This window comes from Vidua macroura, chromosome 24 (assembly GCF_024509145.1).
Source record: "Vidua macroura isolate BioBank_ID:100142 chromosome 24, ASM2450914v1, whole genome shotgun sequence".
NCBI lineage: Eukaryota > Metazoa > Chordata > Aves > Passeriformes > Viduidae > Vidua > Vidua macroura.
This window is the reverse complement of record NC_071594.1, coordinates 6,227,417-6,253,208: the sequence shown is the minus strand read 5'-3', so window position 1 is coordinate 6,253,208 and position 25,792 is coordinate 6,227,417. Positions and strand designations below refer to the sequence as shown.

The 25,792-nt window shown below is 51.8% G+C and overlaps 1 protein-coding gene across 1 annotated transcript; it reads right to left on the bottom strand.

Moving 5' to 3' along the window:
• Positions 1-81: 81 nt before the first annotated feature.
• On the bottom strand, positions 82-25,390 carry BLTP3A (bridge-like lipid transfer protein family member 3A). Its single transcript, XM_053998052.1, has 21 exons — positions 25,273-25,390; positions 13,932-14,094; positions 13,127-13,165; positions 12,579-12,670; positions 12,198-12,387; positions 11,889-12,029; positions 11,174-11,344; positions 10,431-10,608; positions 10,014-10,100; positions 9,717-9,881; positions 9,121-9,263; positions 8,228-8,369; positions 7,571-7,764; positions 5,795-7,335; positions 5,374-5,570; positions 4,746-4,897; positions 4,514-4,661; positions 3,309-3,580; positions 2,864-2,972; positions 2,370-2,485; positions 82-1,961 (listed from the first exon to the last, which is right to left on the bottom strand). The coding sequence occupies exons 1-21, from the start codon at positions 25,314-25,316 to the stop codon at positions 1,836-1,838; spliced, it is 4,410 nt and encodes a 1,469-aa protein (XP_053854027.1). The 5' UTR covers positions 25,317-25,390; the 3' UTR covers positions 82-1,835.
• Between the last annotated feature and the right edge of the window lie 402 nt (positions 25,391-25,792).

Here is a 25,792-nt window from a genome sequence, read left to right as displayed (position 1 = left end):
AAATCCAGGAGCTGCCCAAAAAACAGCAGCGTTGGGAAGAGAGGGGGAGGGAAAAGCAGGAAAAGAGGCCAGAGCCTGGAAGGAGGTTAATGAGTTTAATTCTGCTCGTGGTTCATAGAACCAATAAATGCATCAGTGGAAACAAACTGCAGCAAAGTTGCAATACTGCCTAAAATTCCAATTCAAGTTCAGACTTGCACATTCCCCCTGTCCCCTTCCAGGGGCCCTGGGAGCTGCTCCTGACCCTGTGAGAGGTGCTGAGGCCACGTGCTCTCCCATGGCACCTGTGCCAGGCAGGACTCCCTGGGCTCTCACTGGAACAGAGGAAGAATCCTTAAATAAGAGGCTCCACAAAGTAAACTTTGATATTTACAATTTGTGGGGACCCAGGAGGTTTTGTCCTCCCACACGTGTTGGTTTTGGGTTACACTCCTTTTTACTGGGTCTTCAAAGCAAAGGAAATGCTTGAATCCTTCAACAAAACCCACTGACTGAAGTGGCTGGAGCAAGGAATTTGCTGTAAACAACCTGGCCCCAGCTGTGCTCAGCCTGCACACGTGGGAGGAGCTGTGGGACCCCACAGGCTGGGCAAACCCTTGGCATTCCCTTCCCATACTCACACAAAATGTCATGAAAATTTGAAAAAGCAGAAGAGAGAAACCTCCCATTTCCAAGCAATTAATGAAGAAAAAGCAGGAATGCCGTGGCATTCCACCTCAGGCAAGCAGTTCTCAGAGCTCTTGCTCCCCACAGGCAGAGGGAGCAGCACAAAGGTTTGGTGAAACAAAATCCAGCTTCTGCTCTGGGCAGATCCCAGCAGTGCTCACAGGGAGCTGCTCCACACGGGTGTGTTCCAGTGTCTTCCTTTTGGGATCAGGGCTGGCACGTGGTTCTGGGGTCCCATCCCAGGCAGCCCCTCAGCCCTGCTGAAAGATTCCAGCCAGTGCTGAAAACCCCACAGCTCCTTCCTCAGCAGCCACGGCTGCTCCTCCTCCTCCCCACTGGGGAACTCGGGCACACAAAGCTCTGAGGAAAAGGTGCATCCCAAAAAACACCCAGGTCATCCCCTCATCCCCTGCTGAGACTGAACCAACTTCCCTCACCCCATTCTTTGATAGTAAAGTTTAAACAGTGCCTTGTAAGGAATTAATTCCTGCACCAATAAAGCCAAACATTGTGGGATTAAGTGGGAATGAACTGGACTAAGTCTCATACACTGCATCCATCTCTACACAAGGAATTACTGGTGGGAAAGGGAATCTGAAGGAATTTCTGTACTATCTTGACCCTGTTCTTGTGGGAATAGTGAGCTCTGTGCCCTCGCTCCACAGTGGGAATCCCATCCCTGTTTCCAGTGACAGCAGCCCTGCTCTCCCAGCAGAGCCCTGACCTTTCTGCCACCCCTGTCCTGTCACTGCCCAGGTGCTGAAGTGACTGCCCCGCTCCTGCCGTGGCCCCTGGCGAGCACAGCTGGGCAAGAACACAACAAGGAGAGGTGAAAGCAGCAGAAACCCCAGCATGGACCATCTCCAGGTGTCACCACAAAAGCTGGAGGCTGAAAGCCACCCACAGATGAGGAGACATGGGGTGTCCCCCCTGCATCTGACCTGGTGTTCATGGGCTGACCATGCCCTGGCTCAGTGCAGCACTCCCAGGCCAGAACAGAGCAAACTCCTCCTCATTCCTCCCATTTGTCCCAGCCAGGCCCCTCCCTCCCTCCCTCCCTCTGCCCAGTCTCTGCAGTCACAGCTGGTTTCAGTGCTGGAGTTGGACCCGTTTGGCAGTGAAATGACCAAACCTGCCCTGCTGGTGCTGGTCCCCTGTCCCTGGCAGGGTCAGAGCTGGAACAGGGGGTTGTACTTCCTGATCTCCTGCAGAAGGCGAGCCTTGTCCATGTTGGCTTCTGCCAGGGCCAGTTTCATGGTCTGGAGCTCCCTCTGCAACTCTGGCACTTGCTTGAGCTACAAGAGACAAGCAGAGAACAAGGCAGGAGTCTTCAAGGTACACAGTGAGCTGCTCCAAGGAAAACCAAAGCAGGAGCTTTTGGGGTGAATTACACAGTGAGACACAACCACACTGACACAACTTCTCTTTTTGGGAACCTCTCGATTCCTGTTTTTCTAACAAGGAACTGGACACGGGGAAGATGGAGCCAATCAGAAAACAATCCCCAAGCAGATTCTGAAAGGGAACAAGTGAGTTCATGCTGGGCAAGGTGCCCTCACTCCTCAAAACACTCATGGGAGGAGGCACAGGCTGCTCCTCGGGGCACTCTCTTCCTGCAGCTCACCACACCTGCCCAGGACTGCAAACACAGGAAGGCAAAAGAGAATTTCCAGCTCTCTGTTGCCCAGGCAGCAGTGACTCACCTGCAGCCCACGTGCTCCTGCTGCTGGGGCTGGTGAGGCAGACTCTGCTGGGGCCTTCTGCTCCTCAGGGACTGACACAGGTTTTTCCTGCTTCACTGAGTCCTTCCCCGGGGAAGCTGGAAAGCAACAGAGCCCACTCAGGTATGGACATTCACACAACAGGGCTCTCAGAAGAAAAAAATAACTTTAATTAATTTCTTTCCTTTTTTTTTTCCCACCCTCTTGTTACACAGGGAAATAAAATTCTCTTTCCCCTTTTAAAATGGAGAAACTAAAAGGTGATAATGGAGCCCGTCTGTGCGTGCTTAAGGAAACACCAGACACAAATTCTCACAGCAGGGAACAGAGGCAGGGACTGCTCCCACAGCAGGAAACACACACAGGGACTGCTCCCACCTCAGAGCCCATCCTTCCCAGTAGCAACCATCACATCCCAGTCTCCCCCAGCACAGGCTGGGGGTGCAGAGGGACAATAAAACCAGTTTGTAACTCACCTGTGAGATAGAAGACGCCGTCATCCCTGCGCCTCACCACGATGTGATCCATTGCCAAGGTGATGGGGACAGGGCCAGGGGAGGTGGGGTACACTGGGGGGCTGTCATCCTGGAGGAACATGAAGCAGAGAAGGGATGAGCAGCTGGGACAGCTCCTGAAAGAACTTCCCTTGCCTGCAGCCTCCTCAGGAGCAGCGCTCCTGACCAGCAGCACCGCCAGACTCACGGGGGTGCCTCCGCCCTAGGGAAAGGCCTGGCTTTATGTACAGGGTGTACAGGCACACACATCCCTTATGTTCTTTATTCATCCCTAGGGCAGCTTTTAGAAGCAAAACCAAACAGTCTCAGGAGAAGAGAAGCTCTACAGAGGCCCCCAGCATTCCCACAGCGTCCCTTCCCAAGTGCAATCCTGCAAGTGAGCTCTGCCCTGGGGGGAACCTCTCACCTTCAACGTGATTTTGGCATCCACCACCTCTATCTCCATGGGGATGACCTCTGGGATGATTTCATCCTCGAGGAAGGGTCCCAGGCTGGTGAGGCAGGACGTGCAGAGCTCGCTGGAGTGGCTGTGGAGCAGCACCTGCAGGAAGCCGTTGCGCTCGGCCAGCGGCGAGCGGGCGGCCGCGCTCGGCCCCGACTCCAGGCGCAGGCACACCTCGGGATGGGGCTGCCTGGGCTCGGGGCTCGCAGCCTTCTCCACACCTGGCTCTCCTAGAGCTGGGGCAGAGAGATCTCGCTGCACAACGGGGCCAGTGATCGGATATCAGCTCAGAAAGGGCACTGTGGAAAGCCCATTTCAGTCCAAAAGCAGCCAAGTGACCTCGGTCTGATATCACCCCTCACATGAGAAATCCCAATTTCAAAGGACTAAGAGCCCACATCACTGAACTGGCACTGGAGCTGGACCATTTGAGGTGCCAGGCACATCCCTCTCTCACCACAATTTAAAACTGGCCCCTGTTTTGCATGTGCAGGACCTGGCCCAGTGCCCCACTCACTCTCCAGAGCTGCCCCAACTCTGCCCCCCCAGAACTGTCCCAGCTGCCCTCCACAGAGTCCCAACTCTGCCTCCACAGCTGACCCACTGCCCTGGTTCACTTTCCAGAGCTGACCAGCTTTTCCTCATCCCTTGGCTCCACCGTGGCCACTGGCAGGACAGGGAAAGGCAGGATCAACAGCCTGGGAACTGCTCACGCTTCCACTTCAGGTTTGGTGCCCCTTTTGGTTTTGTTAGGGTTACATTTTTTGGGGTGTTGGGGGGATATAGTTGATTGTTTTAAGGTTTGGTTTGTTTTTGTTTTTTTTTTAATTCAAATTTAGGGGAAGTACTGTAGACCCAAAAGCATTTTTCTCAGATCAGGAATAACTTCATGGTTTCCCTAGACAGCTTTATTCACTCTTTTAATTCATTTCATGCATCCTCAGCAATTTAAAGAATCCCAATCAATGATTACTAGGCACCACAGAGCCTGACTATGCAGGCACTTTGGAAACATCTTTCAGGTGCCAGATCTGAACCCTCACACATGAGCTGTGTTCAATCCTAACCACCCCAAACACTGAGGCCCCAGTTAATGGAATATTCCCTGAGGGAGTCTGGTATGAAAGCCAGTTCTAACAATGCAGCTGGGTCCCAGAGCAGCATCTTACCCACGTAGCCACGCAGGAACTGCCACATGCCAACGTTGTTCAGCTGCTCTGGAACCACGTTCATCACTTGTAAAGCCACAGACAAATCATCTCCTTGTACCTCTATTGCACAGTTCACATCATTCATCTTCAGCACGAGGACAGATACCTGAAATGACCACCAAGAGCTCATTGGTTACAGCAAACACTTCCAGAGCCCCTCAGGGACAGAATCCCAGTGCCAGGCACTGACCAGCTGCAGACTGGGGTCTTCACTCTGGGACGAGGAGCTGTTCACCTCGGGGGACACTCCACCCTCGTCCTCTGCCACCAGGCTGCTTCTGCTGCCCGTGTCATTGTGGGCCTGGGGAAGCTGCCCTGAAGGAAGAGGGTCCAGGCTGGGTTCTGAAATGGAAGTAACAACAACTCAATTCCATTTCTTTTTCTGCAAGTCCTGACATCAGCATCTGCCTGAATCTCTGGCCTCTCTGGAGGTACCATCCCCTGGAGATCCATCTCTCTCCAGCTTCTCACATGAGCTTGAGCAACACAGGGTTGAAATGAAAGATGTCCAGAGTACCCAGTATCCAACCAGCCCTTCCTAAATGCTCTGTACCACCCACCACCAGCACGTCACAGCCCCTACAGCCCTCAGGACACCACTGGGACGTGCAGGGTCACCCCACACTGATCTACCCTCCTCATCTCAAAGAAAAGGCACCTACAAAAGCAGACAGAGCCACTGTGAGGCAACTCCTTAAGACCTTCAAAAACAAGGAGCAGCAAAAGTGATTCCATAGGAACACAGGATGAGCTGCCTGTGGCACAAAGCATCACCCCTGTGAGATGAGGGTGGGGAGAGCAAAAGCCAAGGGCTTTACCAGAGTCTGTGAGCATCACGAAGCCATCGCTGCCATCACTGTCCACGGACAGCCCATCCTCGGGGCCACTCCCATCCACGGATGTGGTGTCAAAGGAATGCTGGGATGAGGTCCTCTTCATGGAGAAGAAACGCATCCGGCCGCTGCCCGCCCCGCCTGGGGTCACTGCTCCCTCCTCTGCTTTGGGCACAGAATCCCTACAGAAAAACCCAACAAAAAACAGTGATAAAGGCAGGCAGCTGAGCCTGCAGATAGCATCTGAGTGTTGGGCTGGTCTCTGACCACTTGCAAGTCAGACTTCAGCATCCTCAGAACAGCCCCAAGAGATGAACACTTAACCCATCTCCAGTCCAGACACAATGGACAGAAAGGGAGTAGCTCTGTCTCCCCCTCCTGCAGTTCAGGAGCCTGGGCTGCTCACCTGGCCGGGGGCAGGGACAGCATCCTCTGCATGGTGGAGGTCATCTTGTCCCTGCTCAGGCTCAGGGCATCCTTGGTGAGGGACATGGCCTCCTTGGTGAGGTCCATGGTGGCGTGCAGAGCTTCCTTCGTGGCGTCCTTGGTGATGTGCAGTGCACTGGAGAGCTCCACCTCGATGTTCCGCAGCGGGATGAGCTCTGCCTGGCCATTGAGGGCGCCGCCGCCTCTGCCCGAGGGCTGCGTGTCCGAGGCTGGGCTGGAAGGGAGAGCAGGGGGGCTCTGAGGGTGGCTGCTGGTCTCTGCTGGTCTTTCTGCAACCAGGGCTTCCACAGCTTCGTGTGCTTCCTCTATCAAGCCTTTCTCCTCTGCGCCCTTACCGCGGGGAGCTGCAGTCAGGGCTCCGTCGCTCGCGGACCTCGGGAGCCTCTCCAGCTGGACACTGGCACCAGTGTCCTGGATCCCACTGTCCTCTGGGAGCTCTGAGGTGCTGCCTAAGCCCTTCTCCGAACTGCTCTCTGATTTCAGCTCCTTCTCTTCAGCTGCCAGCCCCTCCTTGCTGTCTGAGGGTGAGAGCTCGGACTCGATCAGGCTGGTTGTGTCCGAGTCCAGGGACCTGGGTTCCACCACAGACCCTGGAGCAGGGGTCATGAGCAGGGCCACCTCAGCACTGTGGAACATAACTCCCACACAAGCAGACATGGGATCTAAAGGAGACCCAGTCATTTCCTGGGTATCTTGAGCCAGCTGCTCCTGTAGTGTTTGCAGAACTTCCTTCATCCTGAGCAGCACCAAGTACTGGTAGTGGTTGAGCCGAACTTTGACATGGACAGAGGAGGACATGAGCACGTGGATATCAGCAGAGGCTTCCAGCTCTTTACTGTCTACTCCATCATCAACTTCACAGTCAGATTCTCCCAAGACGTCCATCGTGTCTGGAGCCCTATAGATATTCTTCAGATCCTGGTCAGTCTTTGATCTTTGACAAACACCGTGTTCTCTGGAGAGGTTCTCGTTCTTGGAGTGGTTGCTAAAGCTGGCAGAAGGCTTGATTTTCACCTCAGAGGTGGCCAGTTCCTGTCGTTTAGCTATCTGAGCTTGCCCCCACCTCTTGGGCAGGCAGGCCCATATGGAAAGGGGGAAAGGGTCAATAAAGCTAAGGGCTCTGCCCTTGGAGCTTTCGGCCCCCTCAAAGCCCAGGGAGAGCTCATTGAAATTCACAGACCACAGATCCTCAGAGGCAGAGGTTTTGTGAGGCAGCTGGGGAAAGCCTGGGTGCTTCTGTGGCCTGTCATCCACCTGGTAGGCGTGGCGCAGGAACAGGGTGTGCAGGAGGCCGAATCTGCCCTGCGCCCGGGGGAACTCGGCGTAGCTGGAGTGGAAGAACTCCGACCCCGCGAATTTACGGAAGAGGCTCTGGAGGTCCTGGCAGCTGCAGGAGGGAGTGTGGCGGGTGTTGGTGGCTGTCACCTCTGACATGCAAACACACAGGGCCCGCGGCCGGTCCCGGTGGTCCGTGACTTTCTTATCCACGGGGATGCTGAGCTGCAGGGGGAGGAAAGGTGAGAAAGGAATAGCAGAGGTTTATTCTGGATGAGAACTCCAGCACCAGCTTTACTGCCCACAGACCAAACTAAACCAACACAAGTAGCAGACAGAGCGAAATCAGAGGAAGGCAGCGGGTTTGTCTCCTCGTTATGCACTCCAGCCATGTCCTGGTCTCATGTTCCTTTCACAGAGAGAACACTGACCACTGGGAAAGGAAGGAGAAGAATGGTACCTTCAGCCTGAAGCCATCCAGCCGGACATCCACGTGCTCATCCCGCTTGCCTGAGTCCTCCAGCTTGTAGATGGCTTTGAACTGCTCCAGGCTGCGACACAGATCCAGGCAGAAGAGGTTTATCCAGAGCACACTTGGTGTGTCCAGGGTGAGCATCAGGCCGTTCAGCTGCATGTACAGGTTTGGGCATGGAACTAGAAGGAAACAGATTAACGATAGCAGGAAAGGCCCCTGGGGTGCTCTGCAGCTCAGTGCAGAAGCTGCACTGACAGCACCAGTGCAGGGGTTTCACCACCCCTGGGAGACACATCTCGGATGGGGAGCAGCTGTGGTGCACCCAGAGGAATGAGGTGACCCATTGGGACAGCACCCAGAGCACCCCATGGCCCTGCTCCAGGGCTCTCAGTAAGGCTGAACCCCAGGAACTGGGCAAACAGCAGCTGCTGCAATTCCTTCCTGCAAGCACAGCTCTGCTTCCACACGGTGCACAAACTCCATCCCACCTCCCCACAGGCAAAAAAAAAAAAAAAATAGCATGGCAAACATCAGGAAACTAAACAACAATGGACAGAGGATATCTAACAGGGTTAACACATCCAGACCATTGATGACTCTTTAAGAAACTTGTGAAAGAAGGTGCTAACCTTGATGTATTACCTGGAAAGTCCTGATTGTCTGGGAAGTAATATTCTGTGAATTCAATATGGATTGCAGAGACCTGGTCAGGGAGTTTGAAGATTTTTCTGCTACAGGAAAGCAAGGTGGAGGGTTTCTTACTTTGCTGCCCAGCTGTAGAGACCTGAAAACAGAATGAAATGCAGTGGTGCAGAACTCAGACTTGGCAAACCCAAGTGCCCCAGTGACCTCACAGTTGCCTGTATTCAATCTGCCTCATTTACACATCAAACATACACTGCTTTTAAGCAAAACCATAATTTTCTTCTACCTGCTGATATTGCCAACTCCCCTCCTTTGAGGGAATTTAGTTCTTTGTGCCTCCTGTCACTGCCAGTAAGAGCTGTGACAAGCAGAATTAGGTGACATGAGCAAACAGAACAGAAATCTGTTACAGCTGTCTGCAAGATCAGCAGCACGTTGGCAAGTCCATCATAGTATCTGGTGCTGCAAAGAGTAAAACCAGCTCTTGGATGGATACAAGGCACATGGATACAGGGCCTGATCCAGGGCAGAAAGCCTGAGGTGTGACTTATGCCTCCTCTGTCAAAAATCCATATCCTCACTGACTTCTCAAAGGCATGAAATGTTTTACACTGGGCCTGCCTAATGCTTGGTGTAAGCTTAGATAGGAACAGAGGGCAGAAACCCGTGGTTATGCAGTCCCCTCTGAGCATGAAAACTATCAGCAGTTCACTCTTGGCTTTAAAGTTTTACAGACAACATCATAACAGCATTTAGATTCTCCGGGCAGCGTTTCGGATGTCGTAGGATTTGCATGATTCTTTTAATCGTATATTGAATCACATATCAAATCACATAATTTCCTTTTTAGAAGTGCCACTGCCATCTGCAGACAGTGCTGAGGTCCCTACCTGGTGCACATCCAGGTCATCCACCCGCACCACCACGCAGCTGGAGCGCAGCCGGTGCCAGGGCGGGTGCCGCAGCCGCGGGAGACTCGTGGGGGGAGCCCGGCCCTTCTCTGGGGGGCTCTTCTGGGGACTCTGGGGAGGGTCTGTGGGGACAGACAGGGTTTTAGTCACCTTCTTTGCACCATCAGTACCAACACCTCTGTGCTTACTGTGCAGAACTAACAGCCCCAGAATTAGAAATGGATGAACACAGCTGGGCAGGAGAAACACTCAGGACTTTTGAAGGAAGAACACTGTGAAAGGTGAGTCTGTTCTGTGGCAAGAGAACACATTCCTAAGTCAAGTCTTAAGTATGTAATTTCATCCTTGTATCTTACAGAGAAACCCAACAATAATCCACTGCAGCCTGTCCATCCTTGCTGCAGTGCCCTCCCAGCCACTTTCCTTTGCCATTACATTCATGATTTTTAGAGTGCTACACATTCCTGCACCAACAAATCAGCCTGCTCAGCTGAGGACAGGCAACTGAAGATTTTGCTGGATGAGGCAAAATTGGTACCACCTCCTGCTTCACTGGTTTTATCAAATACCTTTACCTGGTTTCCTTTTGAAAGGAGAAAGTGGAGTCCTGGCAAACACAGGGTCTGTTTCTTCATAAAGCTTCTCCATCTTGCTTTGAAATTCACTGACCAACTTTTTTGCCCACTGTCCCCGAGTCTCCATTGCTTCACTGTACCTCACCCAGTGCTTGCAGGCATCTCCTGCAGAAAAGCAAACATCCTGGCTGTAAAAATGTGGCTTCTTTCTTCTAGTCCAGCCTACAATCATAGAAGAGTTCTTTAAACTCCTTTTTTACCCCCCCTCCTCAGGCTGCGAGCCCACAGGCTCCCTACCTGCCCTGTGGAAAGGATAATAATCAAAAGCCATCCTCCTGAAGGTCAGCTGGATGGCTCCACCCAGCATCCCGTGCTTCAGAGCACCTGTGAGGAACAGAGCAGAGGAACCCATGGTCAGCTCTGCAATCTGAGCCCTGATCCAGGAGAATTCAGAACCACATTGCTCTGATTGCCCCCGCTGATTAACTGACACCACAGCCAGGATTAGGGTACCATCTTTAGGAATCTGCACCAAAATCTTGTCCTAGGCAAGGAGAAGAACACCCGAATCAACAGTTTATATGGTAAGAACCAGGCCTGGAAACTCAAATCCCAAACTGCAAAACCCCAGTGCCTTCCCAACCCTCTTCCAGCCAAAAAATCACTGCCTCAGCTGCTGTTTCTCCCCCTGCTGCTGTTTTCCTTCCTCCTGACCTGACTCCCGGGCGTGGCTGTCGTCGCAGATGTGCAGGTCCAGGCGGGAGATGAGCAGGTGGTAGGAGGATTCCTTCATGTCGTGCTTGTCGAAGTACTGCCCGATGCTGCTGGCGTTGGGGCCGGCTCCAAAGGGCTGAGCCCAGGACTGCTGGGCACTGGGAGCAGGGGGAGTGATCTGTGGGAGAGGGGCAAGCTCAGTGAGAACTCGGAGAGAGGGAAAACACAGAGGTTATAATGCAAGCAACCAACTCATGGAAATCTTCCAGCCTCTAAGGCATCAGTTTATAGGATTGAACTGGGGCTCCCAGGATCTGGATCCTCTCCTGTGCTCTCATGAACAAAACCCTTTGCCTGTGACTCTGCCAGCTGCATGCACTTCTCTTGGAAGGTGTTTTAAGATTCCTGGGCAAAAAGAGCCAAGTATTCCCCATCCCTCCTGTGCAACCTCACTGCACTGTATGTGCATCCCTGCTTCCCTGGAGCTTCTAACTCCAGCAGAAATATTCCTCTTCCCTCATCCTTGACTTGGAAATTCATTATTCATTATTATCATTTATTATTCAATATTTTATTGGCAATGAATCCCACTCATTTGGTCACCTCATTACCCCACAGCAGCCCACAGTCCACATGACACTGACCTGAGTTCCCATCAAGGAAAATGCTGTGAATATGGGCCAGATGCCACACAAACAGAAACTGCCCTTTTCCCTGGCAGACCAACATCCAAACTCGCTCACCTGCACAGACTCTGGTGCCAGGCTTTTCCTCTGCTGAGCAGATTTCTCCATGGCTTCACTCAGAGACTCAGCATATTTCATCATTGCCTTCAGCTGAGAGTCCGTCAGCACCCAGAGCAGGTCATCCAGCAGAAACATCAGCTTGGAGGCCACCACGTTGCAATCTTTGGTCTGAAACACCAAGGAAGGAGTTAGGGACTTCAAAAAGTGCCTCCACAGACACAGAGCCTTTCTAAAACACAGAGGCAGAAAGAAGGGAGGCTGCTGTGAAACTCCTCTGAGAGATGTTATCTGGTGCATATCCACAGCACCTCCTCTCAGATGGGGAGCAGTCAAAGCCACCTCCTCTTTAGGAGGCAAATTGCTCACTGTTTAATTTTTTTTTTTTTTTTTAATCATCACATTTCCACTGACAGCTAAAAATCAGGCTGCCAGGCTTTCAGCTCCCAGTAAGGAGATGACAGCTCTCCTTAGGGTGTTTGAACAGATTGAAAAATTCACTCCATCCATGAGGTCCTCCCCTGGGAAAAAAAACTGCTTTGACATTTGGTAAGAACACAGCTGTCTCTGACAGAAAACATGGAGAGATACATCAGTTTGGGCTCAACATTTCTGAAGGGAGAGAAGGGCTGTTGAGGACTGTGGGGAGAAATATTCATCATCTCTGCACCAGGCAGTGAGACCACATCCTGCAAAGCATGGAGGAAACTCTCACCCTTCTCTTGAGAGAGATCTGGATCCTGCCCTGGTTGGTGATGAGTCTCAGAGGAGTGGTGATAGGATCCTGATCACCATTTTCCGTGGCATCTGCCTCTATCCGCAGGGTCTGCCAGGTGAGCTCCTTGAACGTCAGAACCTGCCCAGAAGGAGAAAACCAGGAAAAAAATGCTGAGATTTTCACAACTTCGAGGATTCAAAAAAAAAAAAAAAAACCCAAAAACACTCAGAAGACATGAAATGGAACAAGGAAAAATAATTCACCACACTTTTCTTCTGTGATCCCAGTAGAAAACCAAGGCCTCACCTCTCCCCTCTGCGGGTCCGTGATGCGGGTGAGGCGCAGGTCACTCTGCTGCCAGTTGGGGTTGACACTGTAGCCCTGGAGCTGCCACAGCTCAAAAGAAGCGTGAAAGGCCTTGGAGTGAATCTTGATGGTGATGGAATTAACAACAATAAACATCCCCTCCACGACCTTCTCAGCAAAGCCATATTCACTGCAAAGAGAAGATCCCCCCATGTCACGACGAGAGGCCTGGCAGAGGCAAGGCTCACGCAGAGAGGTTTATAAGCAACACCAAAGGCACTTAAACCCGAGAGCAGGGAGGCCAGTGGTGAATCAAGGAGAACAGCAGCCCCCACACCCCAGCAGGAGGGCAGGGAGAAGCTGCAGGGCTCAGGGTCTGACCTCTGTCCGGCAGCAAGGGCGATGGGGGACTGTCCATTGGGCGGCCGAGGCTCCTCACACGTCCTCATCTCCACCTCCACCTTGTCCAGGTACTGCAGAGACACAACGTGGGAGCCATGAACACCACACCAAGCCTCAAGCCCAGCCCACCAGCCCCGGGGTGGGATTCCAGGGCAGGGACAACCAACTCTGGAATCTCAACGCTCCAAGAGTCTCATGTGTTAAAGCTCTCACACCATCAGTGTCAGTGGGTAACCTGAAACCCCAGGAGTGGGAAAACAACCAACAAAAAACAGGCACAGGGCTGCCCTGGACTTCCCTGAGAGCCCACCTGGCTCCATCCTGCAGTGAAATGAGGGATTCACAGGAGGGTACTCCTGGCACTATGTGCTAAGGGCCTGGAGGAAAATTTGAGCACTTGATGGTTTCCCTCTCCAGAATTTTTCTCAAGCAGAAGAGATTAAAGAGAGTGAGGAAGAAAAGGAAGAAAAGAAGAAGGAAGGAAAAATGGAGAAAGGAGGGAAAGAAGACAAGAGAGGCAACATTACCAGGCAGATTGGGTGTGTTTTCAGCTTTGTCCACTGGATCTGAAATAATAAAGTTGAGGTTATCAGAGTGATCTTTGCATTGGAAAGTTTCAGAAATTGCAGGAAACCTTCTCAGCCCAAACTTTGAGCCCCATTTCTCTGAGAAATATCTTCAATGTCTCACTGTATCGAGGTCAAACAGAGACACAGACAAGGGAAAAGACATTCCAGACACGAGATCTACAAACCCAGCTGAGCTTTTGGGTCTCATATATCATCAGGAGTAACAGATATTCTGCAGGTCAAATTCTGCTGTGGGGAACATTCCTGGCCTTTAAGAGTTTACAACTAACTGCTGCTGCTATTGGAAGTCACACAACTCTTTTGAAGACTGTGCACAAACCAAAAAGCTCCATTTTATTTTCATACAGCAACGTTCACTCTGCAGTTCTTGTAGGAGGGAGAACAAATGTTTGTTACTAAACTGAGCAGATCTGACTCTAAAAACAGAGCACATCAGATGAGTAAGACAAGCTCATTTTTACTGTCACTTAGCAGAGTAGAATCATATTTCTTTTATAGAAAGTCTCTTTGATGTCCTTAAAACTTCTGAGTTCATGTAATGCAACAGTGGTTGGTACCACGTGCAATTAAACAACCTGGCAGCTTATAACAACTAAAAAACCACTTTTTTTTTTTGCTCTAAAAAAGCACAAGGAGGAAGAATTTGTAAGAGTTCAGTGTGCAAAGTGCAAGACTATGCACAACCTCAGCGATTCTGCCTGTAAATGGATAACTTCATCCATCTGAAGTTGCCTCTGCTCACCCTGATGGAGGCCTTGTTGCAGTAGACCCGGGTGATGGCGAGCCAGGTGGGCAGTTCCAGCACATTCTGCAGCACCTCCTCATCCAGCTCCAGGTTGGTCAGCTGCCCCTGACCTTTCAGCGTGCTCAGGTTGATTTTGTCTGGAGAGAGATTCTTGGTAAACCTACAAGGGAAGAAAGAGGAAACTCACAAACAGCCCCCAGCAAAGCTGCTGAGACTGCAGGAGCATTTCAGAGCTATTTTAATACCAGAGTTTGTTTGGTGTTTTGTTAAACCCTTTCTGACATTTTTAAACCCAAGGCAAGTTGGTTGCTCCAGAAAAAAACAAAACATTTCTACACTTTGACATTTGGAGGATATTTTTTTGTTTTATACTAAATTCAGGTTTGAGAAACTGAAAATTTCCTTCTAAAGCTCTGGATCATGGAAACCAGCAAAACTGCCCTAGGACAAAACCAAAGAAAACCAAAGCCAAACTTCAACAGCTCAGCAGTTTTACTGCCCCCAGAATTGCCGTGTCAGCAGGGGAAGGTTTAATTCTCTAGATTCTTTTCACCCAGGAAAGCAAAAGGTCATTAATGAACGACTTTTGTAGCTGTCTCTTTTTAACACCACCATTGCAGGGCCAAACAGCAGCTCCCCTCCCAGAGACTGCCCCAGCTCCCTCTTCTCTTTTCTCTGCTTGAAATTCCTCCTCCCCAGGGCTGCCAGTGTTTCACCTCCCCTGTGTGCAGCCCTTCACATCCCTCCCGTGCCCGAGATTCCAGTGTCATGGATGAAACACTAGCAGCAGGACTGCTCAAGAGCAGAGGATCCTGCTGTGAAAAAGCCTCTGACTTCATCAAAACCAGAGTGGCCCCTAAGGAACCGGCGGAGCCAGTTCAGAGGGCAGCAGATCACAGAGGCTGTACAAGTGTTAGCAACACTTCTCCACGTCAGAGAACCCCTCTGTGGCAGCAGATCCCCTCCTGCCTCCATCAAACCTCTCTCCTGTGCAGGAGCTGCCCCCACGGGAGCAGGGGGCTGCACTCTGACATCACTGGATTCAAACTTGAAGAGTTCCTGCCAGACAACTTTCCCACCACTGAATCCAGGGCTTATTTCACACATTCCTCCATGCCAATGCTAATTGTCATTCTGTACAGTGCTGCAGAAGGCGGGATGGAAAGAAAGCCCCTATTGTCAGCCTAAGCAGGAGCAGGCTCCCATTCCCTCTCTGCCCCTGCACCCACAGTGTGGGCACTGCTCTGGGAGAGGCACGAGGGGCTTCTGCAACAGCCACAGCTCCAGCAGGAGAGGAGGAACCAGAGCCACACTGCCAGGATGCAGCTGCTGCAGCCGCAGTAGGAGCTCGGGGTGTAGCACAAACCTGGCTGAGGCACTGGAGCAGCAGCTGAGCCATCAGCCCAGGGCTTCCAGGGGCAAAAGGACCTTTCCAAAGCAAACATTTTGTTGGAAGAGAAAGTCTGACAGATGTGTTGAGATGTTGGTGTCAACCCTGTGCTGTTGATGTAGCAGTGCTGGAAGGGGAGGGCAGCACTCAGCTGTGACTTTGCCCACTGCTGCTCTTCCCCTGCAGACAGCTCCTGTGCCCTGCTGTCCCCACCCTGCCCTGAGCCCAAGGGACACGCTGACAGCTCACACCAAGTTTACACCACCTGCCAGGCCGCACATTCCCTTCAAACTCGTCACTCCCTTTAACCAAAGGCTTCTTGTTTGAACACGCCCAGGGAGGTGGCTGAGGTTAACCCGGCTTCTCAGCATCAGCACCAAGAAACTGAAAATTGCAGACTGTGTTCCAACAGCTGCTCCACTGGCAGGGAGCACTGAGAATCCATTTGATTTGGGCCTGGAGTCCTGCTGTGAGCACCCACAAACCCAGACATGGCTGAAAATTAGAGCAAACACCTGCAGAGGCAACCCAGGAGCGCCCTTGTGTTGTGTCAGAGATCCAGCTCTGCTGAAAGCTGATGTCACCGTGTCTGCCTGGGATTGGATGCTAAGAATAAACCAAACACAACACGGACAGGTAGGTAATACCCAGCACTTAAGCTCAAAAGCTGGTGTGGGCAGTGATCAGCCCCCACTGGCTGAGCTTTCTCACACCTGCACTGAAGGATCATCCTTGGGCTGGGAGCCTCATCCCAGGATAAGAGAGCTCAGAGGGGAAGCTGCTTTCAGCTGCTAATGCAGAGGAAAAGTACAAGTGTTGCCTATAATTCTATATTGTCAAGTTTCTAAAAGGGGGGGGGGGGAATGATGCTTAAGCTTTTTATATATTTTTCATGTATTTGTAGCTTTGTGGATTGCTAATGCATGGCTGTAGCTCCAGTAGTTTTCCTATCCTTTTCCCCTAGATTTTAGAACAATAAGCTGACCTTCTAAACACATTCCTGAAATATTGTTTAGTCTTATTCCAAGGAGGGGACCTACAATAAGGCATAATAAGAAGTGGGGTAGAGAACCCCTTGGACCAACTCCAAGGGGCTGACCCAGGGGTAGGTTACTGGGGCAACAGAATCTCCTACAGGATGTACCTGTTAGATATCCTAATTAATTAGCACTATAAAATTGCAGAAATTGAATTCTGGGTGTTCCCAGCACCACCAGGACACCTGGAAGCTTCCAAAAAAAGGTCTGTTTTTTACTTTACTATTCTAATACAAGGGTTTTTTTTTTTCTTTTGATTATAGGCAACACAAGCACATGTCTGAACCAGGGCATCACTTTCCTTTAGTGTGTAGGTGTATCAAAAATACCAGCACACTGTGGAAGAACTAAAGCTGTGAAACAGGACACAGTCTAGAGTGAGGTATGAAACTTGATCCAGCCAAACCAAGCAACTCTTTATCACCATCTCCAGGGAAAGGCTGCAGAGATCCTGCTGAGCAGGTACCAAGCCCACCTCCAGTGCTACCAGGCTCCAATAAAGAATCTTTTCACGAGGCATTCCATGCACCAAAATGTGCCATTCCACCCCCAAAGCAGAGCTTACAGACCCCACCCATGATGGGACAACAGAAGCTGGAGATTCTGGGGAAAAAAATAAATCTCAAATGGAAACAGATTCTTTCTTTTAAACCAGGGCCCACATTTCTCAGGGTATGTTGCCCATTGTCAAACCTTGCTTTCAGCTGCTGCCCTGTACAGGAATCCCAGACTTTCCACTGGAATAATCTCCACACTTGAGGCACTTCACCACCCACATGTCACACAGGGCTTACAGGAGGCCTCAGGTGAGAGTTCCTGAGAACACAGAGCTCACAGGTGCCAGGTCTCTGCTTTGGTCAGTGCCAGGGGAGGAAAAGCAGTGAGAGCAGAACGTGTCAGATGTTTGCTGGCAGGCTCCCTCCATTCACACTCACCCACAGCAACCTCCTTGGCAGCACAGGCTGCTGGCTTAGGGAAAACTGAATGAAAATGGTGGCTATTGGGAAAACTGACACCAGAGCATATTTGCACTTTTTTTTGTTTTTTTTTGTTTTTTTTTTGCAGCTCCATCAGAAGTCAAGCAGAGCTCTGAGCCAGTAAACTCACAGGGCAGCACTCCTTTTGAGCCTGCTGGGATTACCCTGACAAAAGTCAACCCTGAAAATCTATTTGCTCAATCATCAGCTTGACTATATATCAAAACATGATGTCACTACTGAAAACAACTGCCCAATTCCTCAGCCTGCATATCCAGAGGCCACAAACCCACTGATTGCAAGAGGAATTTGGGTAAATCTGACTGCTGGCCCAAAGCCAGGCTAGAATCATAAATAAATTTATGTTCACATTTGTAGCTGTCTCGCCACACTGTCTCCAACTGAGCAAATGCATGGACAGATAATGTCAGAAGACATCTGAAATCATAAAACTTCTCCTCAGATCCCTGTCTCATCACCCTGCTGCCACATGGATCAGGAACCTTCTTCTCAAATACTCAGTTTCTGCCTCAGCCCTCTCCCTGCAGTCCTGCAGCCATCACTGGCTGCTGTACACAGCCACCACCCCCAGCTCCACACGAGCATTTCTATTAATACCTTTGTCACTATGGCTATTTTGTGGGAGAAGTAATTAGCTGTACATCAGTGACCTTGATTTTGCTTAATGGCAAGCAAAATCTCTTGGCAGAAAGAAGTGCGTGGCTTGTGACACCAGCCACAGCTGCAGGGAGCAGCTGGAAAGTCCCTCCAAACACAGGTAAGGCAGAAAAGAGGAACTGATCAGTGGGGAACCAGCCCAGGAACCACTGGGGGTTCTGCCTCCACAAGGGTCACAGCAAGGGAAGAGATGAGGATTTTCTGCTTTGATTTGGAATACAAATATATAATGTAATCAATTATGACAGGAATTGGACACGGGAAAAAAAAAACCAAACAACTGTATTCTGACCAACACTGATTTGCTTCTTCCTAAAAGTCTTTTCAAGTGTTGCCTGGTCTGGTTTCAGACAGAGCATTTAGTGGGATTTCCATCTTCCTTGGGAATGAATATCTTCTGCAATCCAAAAATCTCTGTGATATGACATTTCACCTCAAATTAAAACCTCTTATCTCAGAAGCCATATAGAATGTTTACTAGAACAAAAGGTTCACAACTGCTAAAAGGAAAGGTCAGTGACTTTCCAAATCAGGGCTGCTCTCAAGGAAGGCAGCAGCAGAAACTTTAAGTGCAGCACACATGACTGAGGATGAACTTAAAAATAATTTTGGAGGAAATAAAACTGGGCAAGTGATCAAAACTTCTGTAGAAAGGGAAAAAATAGCTGCCTCAAAGACACACGGGAAGAACTAAAAGCTTTTTCAGGAAGAAAAGCCATTTTAGCAGGGACCACTCTGTCTGAGAGTGGGCACAGAGCTGCTCTGCAGACTTGCACAGGAGGAAGAGAAACTCACTGAATTAGCAGAGGATGGGACTAATTATTGCAGCATGAGATGGAGTTGGTATCACACCCTCTTTGCACAAAGCCATTTAGAGTTTAAGGGAATCCCATCAACACCAAACAGCCCAATTGTTAAGACAGAAAGCAGCACATTTACAATCATCTCATCGCCTGTGCACAGCTCTGTGTACCCCAGATATCCTGGGAGGCAGTAACTCCTTCCCAAGTGGACAGTGGACCTGAGAAATTCACCCTGCTTGGGTTACAGGGCAAACAGTTTCCACATAACGAGGTGCCCGCCCATCCCATGCTCCTTATCAGGGTGGATTTAGGCACATCTGGTGTCCCTGTACACTCGTGCCACTGCTGGTGGCTTTCCATTATCAGCTTTCTGTTTTTCCAGGCTTCAGCTGCACTGAGTGAAAGGCTGGGCCTCTCAGCCACCCGAAGCCAAACACAAAACATCCTGATAAGTCATCAGTTGTCTTGGCTCTGTGTTACCTCTGTGTTACAACGAGGCTAGGGAAGGCTTAAGAATTCAATTCAGAGTTAAACTCGTAGGGAGAAAAATCAGCATTTCCAAGCAGATCAGACAGAACCATGACACAGAGCAGAATTCCAGCTCGCTCCTCCCCGAAGGCTGCAGCCTCCCTTGGCACCAAGGGCACTTTCTTGTCTCAACAAATATTTCTCTAGAGCATTCTGAACGCTGAGACACCTTGCTCCACACCCACCAGCACCTCACTGGGTGCTGGGAGCCCTGGAAAGCAAACCAGGAACTCAGCTGAGAGGAGAAGAGGCCGGGTCTCTGCCAGGGGCTGAACTCCACCTTCCCGTTGCTATTTCCAGCTCCTCGCCTGGACACTCAGTAAAGTTTAAATGCCAGCTGCCCCATGCTCTCAACAAATCCGGAATGCAAACCCTCATCACTCGCCAGGGAATTTCCCAAGTCTAATCCTCAAGCAAATAACAGAGGAAAGAAAACTAGAAAGAAACCTAATAAATACAAGCACTAGTCCAAAGCTCCACTTCTTCATGCTGAAATCATTTTAGTCTTCAGTGTGCAGAAACAAACCGGTTATTACCTAATTCTGACTCAACTGAGCAGCTGCAGGGGAGCAAGGGCTCAGGGAGTCCAGGAGAAATAAGAAACAAGAGCCCCTTTCCATCAGTGAGGCTGAAGGACTCTGGAGAGGTTCCACAGGGTCAGTGCAGGGCTCTGCAGGCCCAGAGCTGAAATGAAGGAGCTCTGGCCACATTTTCCTCCTGAGCTACTCAAGTGTAATTTGCCTCTGCTGCAACAGGAGTCTATTTAGCATTCCAGAAATGGCACACACGTGTCTGGAGCCAAGGAGAAGTGGTTGGAAACACTTTGCACCCAGCAGCTCCATAAAACTGATCGCTTGGTTCTCCCAGCAAAGTGCAGCACAGCCACCATGACTTTGCAAGGGAAGACTTCAGACTCTGTGAAGGGAAAATGCCATGTCCTGTCTGGGCCCACTCCTTTTTCCCACCCTGTCTTGAACAAAGAAAAGGCAGATGTGTGTTACTTTACCTATAATAGCTTGGGGTTCTGCCTTGCCATCAATAATTCCGCTATATTCGAATTTTTAAGAGTAAAAGAAGCCATCAAAGTGTACTGGGAAAACAAGATCTTTCCAAATTCAAACACTGAGTAAAGGGTTTACATCCAGCCTTACATGCTTTGCTGGGCACAGCATTTAGGAACTTAGAGACAAGCTCATCACCACGTGTTTGGTGCTGCACCAGCAGCAGCTGCTGGGACCTGGCAGAGCTCCTTCCTCATAAACTGCCTCATAAAGTCCTGCCACAAACTGCTTCATGCTCTGGATCCAGCCTGGGCACTGGGGCACCAAAGGAACCATCACCTGGACTAAAAGCACGTGCTGAACTGCAGGAACAGGACGCTGTGCAGATGGAAAAGCAATGGTTTCTATCAGCATTTAACAGCTGGCAGCTCTGTGGTTTCATGTACTTCCCATTGCTGCAACAGCTATTTTAGGCAAATGATCATCTTAGAGATCATCACAGAAATTTCCCTGATCGCCAAAGGAAGATATTCAAGCAGCTAAAGCCAGAATTGCAAAGCTGGTCAGAGGTTTTGCTGCCTAAATCACTTGAGATTCTGTAGCTTCTTCAGGCCATTCCCAGATGTGGTTTCTTTGCTTTCCTCCTTACCCACCATGCTTGCTAAATTGCTTCCAGGTAATTTATAATCAAGGTCAGGAAACTGGGAAAAGCCTGGAGGGTTGGTAGTAAGGAAATCTCTCTTATTGGTGGTAGTTTTTCCTGACTCCAAGGGTGTCCCACAGCCCTCACAAGCTGCATGTGCCACCCTGTGACTGCAGCAAGGGCACAGCTGCAGCGCAGTGCTCGAGCACGCAGCGATGCTGCAAAACACTTCAGGGCAAGGGAGAGGCAAAGAGAGCAGGAATTCAGGGTCTGTTCTCTTATAGCAGCGCCCAGACTGCAGCTTTTGAGCAAGAGATCTAAGCTGAGGGAGGGAAGCTTTCTTTAGACTCAGGGAATTCCCCACACTCCTGTGCTGGGCAAAGGCAGAGCTGGTGACATGGCCTGATTTGCCTGGTGCAAGCCACAGAGCCCATCCCAACGATTCCTGAATGGCACAGAACAAATCCCATCTTCCTGGGGGAAGAAATGCTCTATCTCATCTGCCCACCTTTTCTGAAGAGAGGGATGGGTCCTCTTGAGATAGCACATCCAATTCCTGCCATCCTGACCCCAGGGAGACTCTCACCCCCTGGCAGGATGACCACAGCTGTAAAGGCCTTTCTCTGCCCTGCCTCAGCCTGAGTGCAGGTGTCTGATGGTGGGGATGGACAGGGGGGAGTCACAGACCTGAGCAAGGAGCCCCAGACAGCCCCAAGGCCAGCTGCAGAACAGGCAGGGCTCGCACACAGCGCAGTGCTGGGTCGGGGAGCCAGCTCTCAGCTCCTTGTGTTGGCACAGAAGCAGCACAACTGCGTGGAAGGGGTAATGCCAAAGGCATCTTCAGGGTCAGGAAGGGATTCTGAGATGCTCACATCCAAGCTAGGAAACAACAGCCCCCAGGAGCCCACGCGCTCCCAGCTCAGCACACGGTGCCACACCCACGTGTCCCTGCTGCCAAATGGGTCTAGAACAAACTACAGCTACACCATGAGCCTCCCTGGTCTCTTCACTCACCCTGCGAATGACAGAGGGCAGGAGTCAAGGCAACCTCACCTGGAAAAAGGGATGCAAGGCCTAATCCCTGGAATGGAGAGGCACTCCTCCATTCCTCCAGTGAGGTGCAGCACCATTTATAAGGAGCTACACGGTGCTGTTTCTCCTGGCTGAGTACCTGACCTGTCCCGATAAGCACCTCAGTGCTGCACCCTGCACATGCTGCTCCCCTGCTCTGTTCTCTAACAGTATTTTAAATTTTGTTTCTAAATCCTATCTCACTTACCTGAAAAGGTGGCTCCATCCTGTGCTGAGGACAGTTTGCCAAATTCACAATCTGCTATCCACTCATTTCTGTGCTGCACATCTGTTACACATCTGCCTGCACCAGCGACACATGCTCGGCACTCTCCTCTGCAAACAGGTCTTGTTTTTCCACACAGGTTTTCCTCTCTGGTAACACCTCTGCTGTTGTTAACTCCTCTCTCATTTCTCCTCTGCTCCCTTTTCACCCTACTCTCAGAGGTTCCCACAGTTACTCCTCAGCTGCAGTTCTCTGGGGTCCCTGTCACAGTAAGACACATTTGTGGTCTCCTCCTCCTGTGTTCAGACCTGCTCCCAAACCCCAGTCCAGCTGCTCCTCTGCTGACACCAGCTTTTATTTCTTCCCAGCAGGACTGCACGTTGCATTTCCTCTGGAAGCCATGTCTGGTGTGCTTGTTACTCCACAAGCTCACAAGCTTCAACACGTGTCCCAAATCGTCACGAAGCAGCTGTTACAGGCAGCAGGGGATAAACCTCTCCAAGGAAATGAAATAAAAGCCATTTTGGCAAGGATTCCCACTGCAGTGCTGAGAACTCAAATCCCAAAGCGGCACACGAAGTTGGGCTTGTGGATAAACAGGGCCTTTGTCACACCCTGAGAACACGGATCTGCTGCGGCTACGCCAACACTGGTTGAAACCAAAAAATGACAACGAGAAGAAGCTCCTTTCCAATAAGGCCAGGAAGAGGTAAAGGCAGCTCACTGATTTTATTTTAAAGCATTAGATGTGCTTCCATGGATAATTACAGGCTGGGGAGCACAACCATGCTCAGAGCCAGCAGCTGATGCCATGCAGCTCTTGGGGAGTCCCTGATGTTGGGCTCCAACCACTCCCCAGTACTGCAGCCCTGTGCCTGCCTGGAAGCAGCAAGAACTGAAACCACCTAATCTGTTTGCTTTTCTCCAAGCTAAATATAGGACAAAGGAGTGAAAGGCACAGATGGCGAAAGCTCCGCAAGTTTTTAGGTTCTCCTGCTCTAGGAATTTAAGCTGCTGAAGCACAACACAAGGCTGAGCCTTCTCAAATACCTTCACAACTGGGTAAAGCCCGGCTGTACTGATCCCTGCCGTGACCACCATCACTCATGTGATGTGGGATCACAGGAACAGTCAGGTGAAACACCTCATTCACATTTCCCTGATCCAGCTGCCTCTCCTGACCGCTTTCTTGCAAATTTCCACATAGAAGAGTGACAAAAAAACACACCCCCGTGCAAAAAGGACTCCGAGTGGAGACACAACAAAAAGAACATTTCATATATTTCATATGCAAATGTGAGCAGAATATAAAGGCAGATTAATGATTCAGTAGCAAAATTCTTCCAGGCAAACGAGCGTGGCTGAAAGAAAACCCAAAGGGAGGGTGAAGATGAGGTATTTGGAGGAAACAAAACTGAAACCAAAAAAAAAAAAAAAAATCTTTTTTATACACCATTAAACTGGGTTCAAATTGCATTTCTGCAAAGATCCACAATCCTTGTTCAAGTGAGGGGCAGAATCAGATCAATCACCCAAACAACAAAGTCCAGCTAGCAGGAAAACAGGCAGAGATGCTGAATGTTTTGGGACTCCTTGTTCTCCTTGGAACCACCCAAAGGATACACAGGTTAAGACTAAGAACTGGCCCAATCAGAGGGAAAAAAGGGGCACTTTGGGTAAGAATATGCTGTAACAGTGGTAAGGAGAGACCGATATACAAAATTAAGCAAAAGCACCAGCAGAACTGGTGCTTTACAGAAAATTATTTATGTAAAGAAAGAGAATTGTCCATGAGAACAGCACCCAGGATAACACCCAGCTCTGTTTTACCTTCTGTCAAGAACTGCTCTCACCCACCTCTCCGTGCTATAAAATACTTCAGTGCCTCTGCACCAGGAGGCTGAATCTGCACTGACCACAACACACCTGTGTGAGGTGAAGAAGACAGAAAGCTCGGAAGCTTGGGACGTCAGAAATCCATTTAAACCAGCACCCAGAGCAGCCCCAGGAGCAGCTCCATCACTCCTTCGGGACAGTGCCGAGAGAGCCGGGGCATGGAGCAATTGGTGACTCCAAGCCAGACCCTGCACTGCCCACTCAGGGGGTGTGGGGATGGTCTGGGGCTCCAGACACCCTCAGCATCCACCTCAGAGGGCTGGGATTCGTGCATCACAGCAGCACTGAGCCCACGCAGCCCACACAGGTCACTTCAGGCCCCTCACTGTGCACCTGAGCGTGTCCAGCAGCAGGACCGGCTCAGAAGGCAGAGGACAAGCGCTGTGCAGTGCTGTGGCCTCACCTGCACCCTCACAGGCACGGCACCTTTCTGTTCACGCTCCTCTGATCCCGCAGCGATGCAGAGCGAGGTCGTGCCCGCAGCCAATGGGATAATACACACAGCTCTTTTCTCGCCGTGAAGGGAAACTGAGGCACCGCTATGTGCCCAGGGCCCGCCCCGAGCAGCCGCGGCCGCAGCTGCATTTCCCGGCAGAGCCTCACGCCGGGAGCACCCGATTCTCCCCAACGCCCCTCGGATGAACTTCACTGAAAACGACGGAGTACAACGCCAACACCCCCCCGAGAGCCGGTGTCACCCCGGGGCTGCTCGCGTTCCCCTCTCGCCTCCCGAACTTCCACTGCCGCGGCCCAGGGCCGGCACCGCCGGGCCGCGCTGGGCACCGGCACCGGCACAAAGCCGGGCTCGGACGGCTCTGACCCCGGGGAGGGGCGGCAGGGCCACTCCGGGCGGGCTGGGCCCGCTGCCCCCGGACACCACAGTGCCCAGACCCTCGGACACCCCCAGAGCCTCGGACACCCCCTCCGGCCCGGCGGCTCCACACCCGATCGGGCCCTCAGCCCCCCCGGGCCCGGCAGCTCCCCAAACCGCCAGGCCCGGGCCCTCGCCCCCCGCAGCCCCCCGGGAGGAGGATGAGGAGAATGAGCAGGATGAGGAGGAGAAGGAGGAAGAGGAGCGGGCGCCTCACCGGGAGAGGTGCTTCAAGATCTGCTTCTTGATGATGCCCGCCATGCCGGGCCGGCGGGTCAGGCCCGCGGGCGGCGGGACCCCATCGCGCACCGCCCGCTCCGCTCCGCACCGCCCGCCCCCGGCCGGCCCCTTCCCGCACCGCCCGCCCCTGCCCGGCCCCTGCCCGGCCCCTGCCCGGCCCCTGCCCGCACCGCCCGGCCCCTGCCCGCACCGCCCGCCCCTGCCCGGCCCCTGCCCGCACCGCCCCCGGCCGGCCCCTGCCCGCACCGCCCCTGCCCGGCCCCTGCCCGCACCGCCCGCCCCTGCCCGGCCCCTGCCCGCACCGCCCGCCCCTGCCCGGCCCCTGCCCGGCCCCTGCCCGGCCCCTGCCCGCACCGCCCGCCCCTGCCCGGCCCCTGCCCGCACCGCCCGCCCCTGCCCGCACCGCCCCCGGCCGGCCCCTGCCCGCACCGCCCGCCCCAGCCGCGCTCCGGGCGTGTGCGCGGAGGGGGCGGCCACAGTGAGCCCCCGAACATCCA